The 14134-nt window shown below is 30.9% G+C and overlaps 1 protein-coding gene across 5 annotated transcripts; it reads right to left on the reverse strand.

Moving 5' to 3' along the window:
• Nucleotides 1-4812: 4812 nt before the first annotated feature.
• On the reverse strand, nt 4813-11308 carry LOC110625506 (BEL1-like homeodomain protein 8). 5 transcript variants are annotated; one of them, XM_043961991.1, is made up of 6 exons: nt 11157-11294; nt 10524-10937; nt 8606-10311; nt 5769-6175; nt 5622-5682; nt 4813-5506 (listed from the first exon to the last, which is right to left on the reverse strand). In XM_043961991.1, exons 3-6 carry the CDS (start codon nt 10121-10123, stop codon nt 4961-4963), a joined length of 2532 nt encoding a protein of 843 aa, XP_043817926.1. In that variant the 5' UTR covers nt 10124-10311; nt 10524-10937; nt 11157-11294; the 3' UTR covers nt 4813-4960. The 5 variants fall into 5 exon arrangements, with proteins under 5 accessions (XP_043817926.1, XP_021626817.1, XP_021626814.1 ...); XM_021771125.2 differs by lacking the exon at nt 10524-10937 and having other exon boundaries at nt 11157-11308; XM_021771122.2 differs by lacking the exon at nt 11157-11294 and having other exon boundaries at nt 10524-11137.
• Between the last annotated feature and the right edge of the window lie 2826 nt (nt 11309-14134).

Genomic DNA, 14134 nt, shown 5'->3' on the forward strand with positions numbered 1-14134 from the left:
GCCGAAGGTTGCACTTTAGGGGGCAAGCTGAAAACACACTTTCGGCGGACGAAAATCAATGTTCGGCGGCCAAACATGTGGGACTTTCGTCTCTGTCCCTGACTTTCGGAAGCCGAAAGATGACTTTAGGGGGCACAAAAAAATAAATCTTTAAATCTTTGAAAAATTATAACTTAGGCCGTAAAATTTCTTTTTTCAATCCGTTTGAATTTTTGTAACCTATATTTTTAGATCTTTAATTTTGATAAAGAATAATTTCAAAATCGCTTCTTTTGAAAAATTTCATTTTAGTCCCTAAAAGTCAATTACTTAAAATTTGGCCATATCTAAAAAATTTTAGAGATGAAAGAAACCTTGAGCCATCACAATTAATTAATTGAATTTCACAATGAATAGAATTTAACAAAGTATAAACAAAAATACTTTTTTATCCCTTTCTTATGGTATGCTTTCAAAATAGGCATTTTTCTCTTTTGAGATTGAAACAATTTCATTCTTGTTAGTAAGGAACTTACAAGCTCAACACAAACACCTTTGAAGATAATTAGTAGCACACCAATTGTTTATTAATCATCAAAATAAGGATTAGAACATTTAAGTTCAACACAATTGAAACGATCCAGCCCGTCCAAATAATTTTAAGTCTCACTTTTCACTTGAATCAAAATGATTAATTCAAATTATTTAATAGTTTCGTGCTAATTATTATATATAATTCAAAATTATCGTATTCCGCCCGAATAAATTTTAACCACTACCATTACATTAATAAATAATAATTTTTATTTAATTTTTTTAATAATAATTTAATGATGAATTTAAATAAAAATGAAATTGATAATTTTGATATTTATTATATAATTTATGAATAAATTTAACATTTTAACCGTTTAAAATTTATCATAACTACTTTTATTTAATTATATATATAGTGTTCAAATTTTATTATGTAAAAAAGTCACATAATTACGCCATTGGAGGTGCCAAAAGAAACCTTTTCGTCTTTCCATTATTCAATTCAGTTTACCTAATTCCCTTGTGTTTTTGTACTTAATCTATCTTTTTTTTAGGAAAAAAAATAAATTTTGTCAATATATCACCGATTTGGTAGTTAAATTAATATTTTTTTTTATTGAAATAGTCTCAACATAAATAATTAAATATATTGAGAGTAATTCAAAAAGTTTGGTGAAATTTGAGAATTTCTTATTTCCAAATAAAGTATTTTTTTTTTCAATTAAATAAAAGATTATATATATTTATAATCTTTGTCAAGTATTTAAAATATTTATTCAGAACGTTTAAACTAGGAATTTGTTCAAATTTGCATTTAAAATATTTGTCAAGTATTCCATGATAATTAAATTGATCCTTTGAATGCCTGAATTTATTAATTAAAGGACTAAACAGAAAAAGTCTCAAATGGCCAAATTGCGTTTTCTAACCAGTTGAATTTTGGGTTAAAATAAAAGTGAGGTACACAGCCAAAAGTCAAATTATTACTCAGACATCTAGATGGTTTCTTGCACAAATACTTTCCATCACTCTTGTTTCTTTTAAGGATGATTTCTCTTTGGAAATATCTAGAATAGTGCCCAAGACATCAACCAGAGAATTATGAAATTAGGGTTTGGTTTTGCTCGCTTATATAGATACTACTTTTTAATTTTTTGGGTGAATTATTATCAAATTTTAAATTTTAAGAAAATTTGTTCATTCGTTCTTATTTTAAAATTATTTAATTAAATTATTATTTTTAATTATTTTATTAAAAAATCGTTAGCAGTTTTAAATATTTATACTGTTTAATTTTAAAATAAATGTAAATTATAATTAATTTTTTTTGAGTAAGATAAAAATAAGTTAACTACTAATTTCTTTAATAAAGAGACTAAAATTTCATTTTAGGCAAAAAGCCTATTTAAATTCTTAAATAAATACCAAAAATCTTCTTAAATCCCAATTTTGGTTCTAATCAAATCTGAAACTAATTAAATTATCATAATTTAGCACTAAAATAATAGAAATTTAATGCCATTAACATAAAAAGACAGAGAGTGACCTATGTTCTTTCTTCCTACTTGTCTTCATCTTCCCTGTCTTCTCTCAGAGAAACTGAAAGAGGCGGGATGCTCTGTTCATGCTTCAAAAAGTTGTCTGGATTAACTTTCTCCATTCTTACCAATCTGTTGAGGTTGTCCTTAAAGTACTTGTTCCCTCACGCAGTGGCTTCCATAAAAGCCCGTGTTTATCTTTTTGTTCATTGTAGTTTAAAATATTTTTCACGCTTGTATAAATATATTAAATTGTTAAAAATCGCTATATTTAACTTTTTTTTTGTTACAAGTGATATTTAACATAAAAAACAAGTAAAGGAAAAAAAAAACATCTAAATATATAATTATTGACTTGAATTTATGAATATTGTAAATACATTTATCATGATTTATTTGTTGACCCACTGTATTGCATTTGATTCTGAAAATGTCCATGTGTACATAAGAAAGAGTTCCAAATGTAAAATTAATTCCCAAGTTTGAAAGGCACATTTTGTAAATGTGGTTGTCATTTTCTCGCAGGTGCTTTGTCATTTTCATGAGGGGAAAATGTGATGTGAACAGCCAAATTTCACAGTTTTCTTTTGAAATGATGTTCCTAGGTGAAAAAAAACCTTGAATTTTGGAGTATTGAGGAGAAAATATAAAAATTGCTAAGATGCATGGATGCTAAATTAATCTTACACAATTAATTTCAGAAAAGAAAAAAATATATTACTCAATAAATTTCTCATCTTCAACTACTCTATTATTTCTTTTTCTAATTACTTACCGTATATTTTAAATGGCCGCATTATGAGAATGAATAAATAGATACACCCATATATACAACTTCATGACAGAGACAAGTGCCATTATAATAGAATGGCAGTTATGCGTTACTAAACTAAAAGATAAGAAAAAAAAAAGAGAAGTGTGACCAATTCGTACTAAATTTTTTCATACACATAAAATTTTTATTATATTCTCTGAATCTCAGGTTATCAGAAGTCAATATAAACGATTTGTTCAATCTCTAACTAGTTTTAATTAATTAGGTTAATTAAGTTTCTCTTGTTGTTCACATCAAATGCAAATTAGTCTAAGCAAAACCATTATTTACTTAGAACTTAATGAATTTAATTGTTATAGAATATCCATATTTCTATGTTATGGTTGGAATTGGACCTTTTCTTAATTTGTCACTGATTAAAAAATATAAATATATATATATATATATATATATATATAAATATATATATATAATGGAGATTAAGGTCATTGATTACACATAGATTATGCAATAAATTACTATAATTTATTATTTTCATTATATACCTACAGTGGTTGAGGAAGAGAGACAAGGATGAAGCTTGATCTCTCAAACACTTTCTCAAATTTTTAAATGGAGGAGTAAATTTTGATGTTTTTAATTGGTTTTCTCAATTTTTTTTATTATTAATTTTCAATAATCAATAATTTGTTGTTTACAATTTGAATTTAAACATTAGAAATTACTTCATCAAACATTAAAAACGTATTAAAAAAATAATTTTCTTGTTAATATTTTAATTATATCTATTTTAAAAATATTAAATTTTATTAAATATTGAGAAGTATTTCTAATATTTATTTAAAAAATTATTTTAAAAATAAAATAAAATTATAGTAGTTAATTTATATATTATTATAATATAAAAAAAGTGGTATAATAATTTTAAAATAATAAATAAATAAATAAAAATTATAAATCGATCAAAATATAAGTTAATCTAATAATTTCCGATTGAATTATGTAAAGTTACATAAGATTTTTTTAATTTAGATTTCGCTCTTTTTCTTTTTCTATAAATAAAATAAGATAAATTTTAAAATTCTTTTCTTTTTTCTTTTCTTCAACTAACTTTTCTCATATTCAGGTCATTGAAATTAAAAAATCTCTTATTTCTACCTGTGGCGGATGATTTTTTTTTTTAAAAAATGCTATTTAGTCTTTTGTAATATAAAAAAATTTATTAATTAATTTATCAATTTTAAAAAATTTATTAAAATATCTATAAAATTTTAAAAATTTACTAATTAAATTTTCTATTAATTTTAATTATTATGTATTGTAAATAAATTTAAAATATTTTTAATGTAGAAAAATTAATTAATAAATAAATTTTTTCTAATATAATAAGGATATTTCGTTTCAGATTGGAAAGCGGATAAATAGATTTAAACTTAGCCTTATGCACAAGCCCAAAAAGCCCAAGGCTCATATCCAACCAACAAAAAGGCCGGAGGAAAGACCTCGAAGGTTGTTATTATAAAAAATATATATACTATAGTTCCCAGAAAAAATTAGTTTTATTCCCTTTAAATTTCTTGAGAAAATTATTTTGAGGTGAGTTTATATGATTTAAAAAATATTTTTCAGAGTAATTTTTTAAAAATTTTGGAATATAACTCAAAGCCGATAGACATTTATGGTACACTTTTCTAAATTAAGAGATAATAAATAAAATTTTATATAAATTGATTTATAGAATTTTTGAAAGTTATAGAGATTATAATGATAGTAAAATTAAAATTCTATAAGAATACAAATTTAATTTGAGAGATATCATTACTATAATTATGATAATAAAATTAACATTCATAAAACAAATTTGGGTTCATTTATTTAAAATTTTAAAAATTAAAATTAAAATTAATCAATTGGCCCAAAATTCAATATTTTAATTAATTTTATAGAATGATTGAAATAATTTTTCAAAAAACAAATCAAAGCTTCAAGACAAGAAATCCAATAAGTATTACTAATGTATTGTTTCCTAGCCAATGCAAAGATATAACATTGGTGAAGAAAAGGAGCTTTTACTTCTAGCTCTCTTTAATTATTCACTTCATAGGCTCGTAACATAAATCAACCCACAAAATCATGAACAACCCACGAAATCATGAATCATCTGACCTCCAAATTGCCGCCGAAGTTGATCCTCATGTTGCTGCAATTGCAATTGCCGCTGTTGTTGCTGCTGCTGCTGCTGCTGCTGCTGCTGCTGGTGGGCATTTTCTACGCCGTGTCTGAGCCCGAGTGTAAGCGAAACAGCTCCTAGTCCTCCAACTTCAATCCCACTTCTCTGGTAAGGCAGAAAATCCATCACCGCTCCATCCATTCTAGTTGGATTCTGAAACTCTATTCTTGATCTTTTCTCCCGACTCCACTGCTCTGCCTCCAGTTTTTCTCCGCTGCCATCGGAGGAGACTGTACCGGAGCACTCTATTTGCTTATTAAGCATATAACTTGCACCAGTATTATTCGAAGGTTGCTCATATGGCTGGCTAGTACCCTCAGCTCGTTTTCCTTCAAGATTGTTCATATATGTTTGATTTTCTGCCAACCCTTTGGTCTCAAGCATGTGCATTTCTTCAACCATAGGCTTCCAAAGGCGCACTCGAGCATTTATAAACCAATTTGAGACCTACACTAATCATTCAACTTATTAAAAACACAGAATAATCAACACAATTTCTCTAGCATTTCAACGTGCGTATTGGACATAATGATGAAAGAAAATACAAAAATAGCTGACTAGCCTGGTTTCGAGATAGCCCAGTTTGTGCGGCCAGCATATGCTTATCGGTGTCCGTGGGGTACCTAGGAGGAACATGTCGAGGAACCATATTATACGGAGAAACATATACGAAGCAGAATGAAGGAAATTGAAGGAAGGTGGGACTCACGGATGAAGAAAATGCTCAAACAGCCAAGCTCTAAGAATGGCGACTGAACGTTCTGGTAGACCTCGTTGGGGCCTCCAGATGTGTTGTTGGGGTTCAAAGAAGCCCACATTAGCCCCACTAGATTTGTTCCTTTGAAAGCTTGGATCCATGCATCTCAGCCTTGATGTGCTCGTATCGCCTTTGCTGCTGCTTGCATTTGTATTAGGGGACAACAAATCTTCCCCTAGGGCCTTTATCACATGCTTGAGCTGATCTGAGATTGCATGTTTTAGGAACCTAAAATTCTTTGATACTGTCTTGAGAGCCAAAGAAACGTAGGGGGTAGCAGCACTGAGACCTGCAACTGATTCAAAAGATGAAGCCACCATTTGCATCTGCTGGTGATATTGCTTATACCTTCTGCATACCTTTCAACAAAAAATACAGCAACATAGTCATCAAAAATGCCTTTTTCTTTTCATCAAAAAAAGAATAAAGCTACAGCAACAGTAAAAGCACAAATTCTAGACATTCAATATAATATTAAGGCGATGGTCTCTTGTAATGATAAGGAAGAATAAAATATAAACATCTTTTGATGGAAGTGAGTGGAAGAAACAGCAATTCTACTATGCAAGTACCAAACTTCACTACTCTCCATTGGGAAAATCAACATAAAATAATTAAGGGCAAATTTCAGATAAATTGCCTGTTCTTTTCACTACAATAATGGTGTTATTATAGGACAGCAACTTTTTGGAATTTGAAAGCAAGTGGAGTGTACTGTTAATAGAGATGTCATTACTCATTAGCATGGCTTTCTACAGAGATGGGGAAAAGGGCTGGGGGGACCTCGCCCCATATCTCCATAATAATTCACATGAACAAGTCCAGCTTCAGTTAATCTCAAATGACAAAGTGGGATATCAATGTCCTGCTCCTGTTCCCTTAAATTATCATCTTTACAACTTCATCATTGTACCTACTTACTAGCAGGAATCATGGAACCTTTTCTACTGCAGTATATGGAGCCTTTTATGACACTATGCAACCTTCAAAAACCTAAAGAAATTTGATATTCTTCGAAATTCCATTATCAAGTTAGAGTAGCATCTAAGGATTTAAATTCATTTTCTTGGTTTTCTTTCATGGTATCATCAAAAGAAAATTATATTAATACTACAAAAGTGCAGCAGATACAGTGTAGACAAAGCATGCAGCCCAACTACTCAAGAAATTTGAAGAAATGAAATGTTTGCATGTGATCAAGTATGTGCTAGAGCAGTTGTGTTCAAGAAATTAAACCATAGGATTAAGCATATTCAGGAATGAAATTTCAAACAATTAAGCATAAATTGCCTGATCCATGAAAAAATTGTCCAGCAGACTGTGCACGTCTACTACAGAAATATCTCAAAGTGTAATTTCAATAATTCAAAATTCATTAGATGAGATTAAACATTAAAAGAAAAAGAATTATTGGCAATAAGCTATTAGTTCTTCCTACAATTTACCAAGTCTAATTTTGTTCCCATTTTTTACTGGAAATCTTTGTATGAGAAGTAAAAGAATATGAAAATATCGAAGAAAAACAACAAACACGCATGCTTCTCTCAATTATATATGCCTTAGGCCCACCTCCTGGTAGCTATATTGGTAAGGTCGTGATGTTATCACGCACTGCAATATTAAGCAATAATTAACTTTCAAATGATTAATTATATATCTAGCCAACCACTCAATTCAGTAGGCAATGAACTTAGACATGGATACTAATCCTGAGGTCAGATATAATTGGAAAAGTTTAAGACTAGAAAAGATGAAAGTTGAAAGCCTAAAAGAAGATTGGGACCTTTAAAAAAATGTTACCCTACACGATGACCAAAGTGAAGAGACACTATGCTTGAAATCCAACATCAAAGCTGATATGCTAATGTGTGAAATCTTTCACACCCACAAAATGACACAAACTTGGATCAAATTTGAAGGATGAGAACTATGTGTAAACAGGAAAATGTACAGTATTTTTATAAAAACAAATGCTATTATTATTATTATCATTAGAGGAAACAATCAGAAGAAGAATCCAAGACTATCAGGTCAAGCCCCATGCACCCACCAAAAATACTAAATGCTACTGATGTTGAAAAGAACCCTCTGCAGAAAATACATGACCAATGGGTTTTAACTCATTGGTACTGGACACGGAGTCTCTAGTTCGAAACCCAGTATCAGAGCTAATCACCAAGAAAAAAAAAAAAAAGAAAAGAAAAAAAAACTTCATGTCTGAGTGAACCCTTTTGCTAGCTTATGACAATTATTTGATTTCATGTATTTTTAGCGCTTATTATTTCATATCAAAATCCTCTAGAAAAGACAATGGACAATGACATCTAGGACTGAATCAGACCTTCGCTAATCCTATAATTTGTGATTTATTCTTCCTGTTCTCTAACTGCTTAGACTTTCATTCCTTAATCATGAGACCTACTCCAGCTAAGAATGCACACATTTGAAGAATTTTATTAACAAAATTTGGTGCTTAATATTAAAAATCCTTGAATATTTGGATTTGAACATGTAATATTATATAATTTACTTAGTTATTGTGCATTGCATGAAAGAATTATAATATGTATCAAGCAATCACATGGATGATATTAAATTTAAAGTAGCAAATTATCATTTAAAGCAGAAGTTCTTAATAAAGTTATGCCAGAGAGATTCCAACGAATAAGCAATTTTTCACAATATAGTAACCTGTCTTTTTACCATAAAAAGAAAACGGGTAAGACAAACAAGGAAAAAAATTATCATGTGAGCACTGATAAAAAAAATATCAAGCAGATATAACCAACCTCCTCCTGCAAATATAGGAGCTTCGCTTTCTTTTGCTGGTACTCAGGCCTGTAAGATTCGCAAGAATTGCTTGCAACTGCAACATCACCACTTGCTTCATTGGAGCCGTAGAATGTCATTGAAGAAACACTGGAACTATTATTATTGCCTTTAGTTCCGGTCTCTGCATCTGCTTCAGACATCCCTCCAGACCCTTCACAAGCTTTCATGAATTTTGAACCTGTTGCACTACAGAACTCATCTAATAGCTGTTGAGCTGGCTTTAAGAATCTAGAACTTGTTAGGATTGTTGCATATCCAGTAAAAGGCCCAAGTGGACCAGCATTTCGAAGAACATTATAGTTAGGCGCCCCCGCTAAATCATTAATCGATTTTCCACTACCTTTACTGTTGATTGCTACTGGCTTTGACATTGGACACAAATAATTTGACTTGACAAGTTTTGAATCTTGATGACGTTCTTCGAGAACACTAGACTTTGATTGTAAATTTGCAGATTCATATCCCTCCCCAAACTGAGTTAAATTCCCTCTAGATGGCGGATTTGATGAAAGAGACAAAGATAGAACCTGAGTATTGGGATCACTTGCAAGAGTCCTCAACTCTTGATCATTCTTCCTTGCAATAAAACCCAATTCACTACTCCATAGATGGCTATTGTCAACAGGCCTATTCATCGATGAATTGGCATTATCAAAATAAAAAGGAGTGGATTGATTCCCATATGCCGGAAGGAGAATCCTTTCATTTCCACCGATGGAAGCAGCTGAAGTAACAACATCAACAAGTGTATTCTGGTAAAGTGGATGCATATTGGAAGAAAATTGTATCTCTGTATGATGCTTTTGGCTATCATGAACAGGAATTTCACTTGAGGGATTGGCTAAGGAAGATTGAACGTTTTGATATCCATTATAATTAGGCTTCAAATACTGTGTAGGCGTAGAACTGTTAGTAACCCTTGCATTATTTGACAAGACATCCCCGACAAAAATAGGTTTCTGATTGTTTTTCCTACCTACTGATCCACTCGCATAATTCACCATACAGTCATAACTCTGCTGTGAATCATTGCTTCTCCAGTTGGTGTATCCTTGTGGGTCACTGGGACTGGCTCTAGGTGAAGCGTTAAAGTTGGAAGAAATTGGATGAGACGTATTGGAGTATGAAGAAATCTCTGGGATAAGTCTACTGGATTGTACTGCATCAAGTTCGTGATCAATCATTGCAGCATCCCCTTGAGATAGCAAAACATTATTTGAAGTAGATGCAAAATTAAGCATTTCTGAGGAAAACACAGTAGTAGTAGTAGGGTCATAAAGCACATTGGCTTTCCTAACATTTCGAACCTGAACAAGCTCTGGGTTTAGCCCAGAATGGACCAACAACTGTTCTAAATTGTTATGAAAGTCATCTAATTGATGAACTGAAGTTGAACTCGCTTGAACTCTCAGCTTATCTCTCCTGCTTTGTTGTGCTACATGTGATTCACCAGGCCTGAAACTGCTAGCGTCCATCTAACACGAGGCACCACTACTTACTGAGCTAGGTATACTCTTGAGAATTCAACAATACAGACTGGAATCTCCCAAGTAGTCTCGTCAGACAACTCAAGCCCTTTAGGAGGTTTAACTTGCTAGAGGTTCAAGAAATTGAGAGACTAAGAATCGAAGCTGGTCTTCACTCTTGATATCTCATTAGCTTCCTGAAAAGTTCATACAGATATCAAAAATAATAATAATAAATAAAAAGATCAGGCGTCATTTTCTAGCTAAAAAAAACACACGCACAAAGAGAAGACATGAAACTTGAAGGACGACACAGAAACAATAGAACTCAAAAAACTACTGGGAAATAGCTTCACCCCTCGCACAGGAGAGAGAGAGAGAGAGAGAGAGGGTGAGAGAAAGAACCTGCCTTGTCTGAGATATACTACAAAAATTGATGGCTTTTGTCGACTAAACTCTCATGAGGCTTCACCCACCAAAGCAAAAGAGTGTGCGAAATCTTCCACTATTTGGTAGAGATAAACAGGAACTAACCCAAGCGTTCGAAACAAAACGAAAGGTTAACAGAGCAGTATCCCATATCCTACAGCTCTCTTCCTGATATATATGTCTATAATATATTATCTACACTGTAATTATACTTCACGTACTGTTAACCCTAGTTCGTAAAATACCACCTTGAAACCTCCCATTATCACCATAAGATATCCAAGAATTCAGCCTTTTAAGTTGCAGATCCAACTCGTGAAGCACAAACAAGCCCTTAAATACAGCTCTCTAGCTAGTTTTGCTGAGTTAGGTTTGGCTTTGTTCTTAAAAGAAACTTCAGAGTAATAAGAAGAAATAAAATAAAGCAAGAAAACCCCATGAGCGAAAACTTGAGAAAATTTAAAAATAATTAAGTAAATAAACAGCGGATGAAATAAAACTTCAAGCTTTAAAGATTCGTAGTTTGTATTATCTTCGAAGAGAGGCAACCCAAGAAAGGAAGAAAAAAAAAAAAAAACGAAAGAACGATTTAAAACTCAGTGCTGAAAATTACCTTTAAAGAAATCTATTGTTTAGTTAGACCCAAGTCTTGAAATCGACCCGATAGGACCCGAGACGGGTAACCCCGTCAGATTCCGGTGAAGTTTCGGTGAAAGCTTTTTCTTTTTTTAACTAGGAAGTGGACACGAGAGAGCTGGAGGACAATAATTGCCAAGGTTTTTTATAATTCCGTTAGCTTTAACGGTTAAAGACGGTTAACGTTTATCGAGCAGACGCTTTAAACGTACGTGGGTTTTATCTGTTACATTTGACGGCGAGAGGAATGGTCGCTCTCTTGAATTGAATCTTGTCTCCCCGTAGGGTCCAAATCCCTCCGCTTCTTTTGTAAAAGGCATGGCGTTAAACATCCCCCCAAAAAACTTCTCTTTATTACTAAAATGCCACAGTTTTTAGTCAACATTTAGACAACCAGTTTATGGCCCATTAATTTATTTAATTGCTTAATAGATATATATTTGAAATATTAATTTTCATTAATTTAAGATATTTTTCATAAAAATAACTATTTTACAGTCACTTTATGAAAATTTATAAAAAATATATATATAATTTTTTTAAAATTTAATTTATTTTTGTTGTAAAAAAATATTTTATTTTATACCAAATAGCTATAGAAATTCCAAATAATGATGGACTCTCTATAATTATAAAATAGATTTACATTATTAATATTTATTATTAGATAAAATAAATAAAGCAATGATAAACTGATTATAAAAAATTAATTTTTAAATATATATTTTTAAAAATAAATAAAATTATACTCATAGAATTTAATTTAATAATAAATGCATTTGAATAATTTTAAAAATTTTCAGATTTTATTTTTTTAATTTTTGATTTTTATTTTTTTTAAATAAAATTTAAATTTGAAATGAACTTAAAAGCAAATTTTATTATTTATGGTCAATTAATCATTTCATCTTTTGAAATAAATTATTAGTACCGAACTAAATGTGATGTACGTAAATTCACTTTTTATCATTTCCTTTTTTTTTTTTTTTTCACTCTCTCTCTCTCTATTTTGAAACTCACTTTTTATCATTTCTTCACTTGACTTTTGAAGTTTGAGTTCATAATAATAATAACTTGAAATTGCATAACCCAAGCTAATACGTTTTTCGTTTTTAATTATTTTTTCAAAACCTATATGCTATATTTTGAACTTTAATAGAAATTAATAATTAATTAATTAAAGAAACAAGTTTAATGACATGGTTAATCATTTCCTATTATGATCACAACCCTTAAAAGCAGAAACTAATTATTGCATTTGCAAAATTATTTTCAACAAAAATTCATTATATAAATTTCTATTTATATAATGAATTTTTAATTCCAACTTAACAATTTCACTTTATATTTGGATCGTGTTTGAGTTTCTTACATTGTTATAAAATAAAATTTAAGTAAATTATTATTACAGACTCTCAATTTTATAAACTGGGATTAAAAAATTAGCTTATTTTACTCTATTTTATTTTATTTATAAAATAAAACTTAGAATCAGACCGCATTGGTTGCCTGGATTCATGAATCGACTCAGATTCGAGACATGGAGACTCGGTTTCAGTTTCCTTTGGAACTTGAATTAAAACAAGCTCGAAACTAAAATCATTTAATTCCAAAGTTATTAGTTTTCATACCTGAGATGAACCGGTTTCCTCAATTTTGAGCTTGTTTTTCGAATCAAAATCATTTCGTGGTTGGTTTAAATTCTTGTAGAGTATTATTATTATTACTTTATTAATAATATAAAAATTGAAAAGGCCATATTGTTCTGAATTCTCATGCATTACAATACATGACATGCATAGAGAGGCCATCTCCTCAGTCCTCAGCCAGGCTGCAGCGAGAGACATTGAGTAGACAAGACTCCCACTGGAAACACAGAGACTATGAAACGTGTGTAAACGTACGGGCAACTGGAGATTACGTCACCTGCCGGTTCTCCGCCTCTGTCCCGCTTTGAATGTCTTCCGCCCCAGATCTTTTGCTTGGAAACAGATGTTTGTTACCGATTACCGATAAAAAAAGCCAGTCATAAGACAGTACGGACACTCTGAGTCTCAGTTATTACTAGAAACCCCCGCCCACCTGCTATTATTGCTTAATTTACTCCATTCGAACCCCAAGAACAAAAAGAACAGAAAATCTGGATCGTCGGATGCATGTGTCTGTAGAATGTTAAGACAAAAGATATGATTCCTTTGGCGGTAGTAAAGAGGTAATGAAAGCCGTTGGATTGAAAGTAAAAATAGGATGGGGGGGAGTACGTAAATCTGAAAATGGTCCAATCAAAAAGGATGGGGGGTGATAAAAATGGGGCACTGGAGGGCTGTCACTCACTCTTTTGCAGGCTGGCTGTGGCTGGGGTGGGTGACCCACGTGGTCCAGTGATTCTGTGAGTGGTGATTTGAGAATATGAGACGATCGGTTCTAACTTAAAACTTGGGGCACCAACAAAAGGAAAAGCCGTGTGACTCTCAGACACTCCATTCTGGTGATTATGTTCTGTGCGTACTATCGGCTGCCCACCAGCACGCATATGCCAAAAAACACTTATTTTTAATATTTAAAAATTTTTTTATTTTACATTTTAACCATTTTTTTTTACCGAAGTATCTTAACATAGTAATTCAAATTTCATTGCAGTTCAAATCAAATTTCCTAAAATGCATAAAACGATAAAATTTTCAATTATGATTACAAAAAAGTTAAAAGTTTTCAACCATTTACACAATATGATCATCATCATAGTGACGTACATTCTTCAATGTCTTTTATTTAATTCTGGAGATAATCACAAAAAAATCATCTTTTTATTATTATTTTTTTTGTAATTACAGATATGTCATGTATTATTCAAGGTTTTACTATTCTTATTATAATAATTGAAATATTTTATTAAATTATATATAATTCTAGATAAAAAATTACCCTTACCTTGTTCCTCTGTCTTACCCCCCT

Source organism: Manihot esculenta, chromosome 11 (assembly GCF_001659605.2).
Source record: "Manihot esculenta cultivar AM560-2 chromosome 11, M.esculenta_v8, whole genome shotgun sequence".
Classification (NCBI taxonomy): Eukaryota; Viridiplantae; Streptophyta; class Magnoliopsida; order Malpighiales; family Euphorbiaceae; genus Manihot; species Manihot esculenta.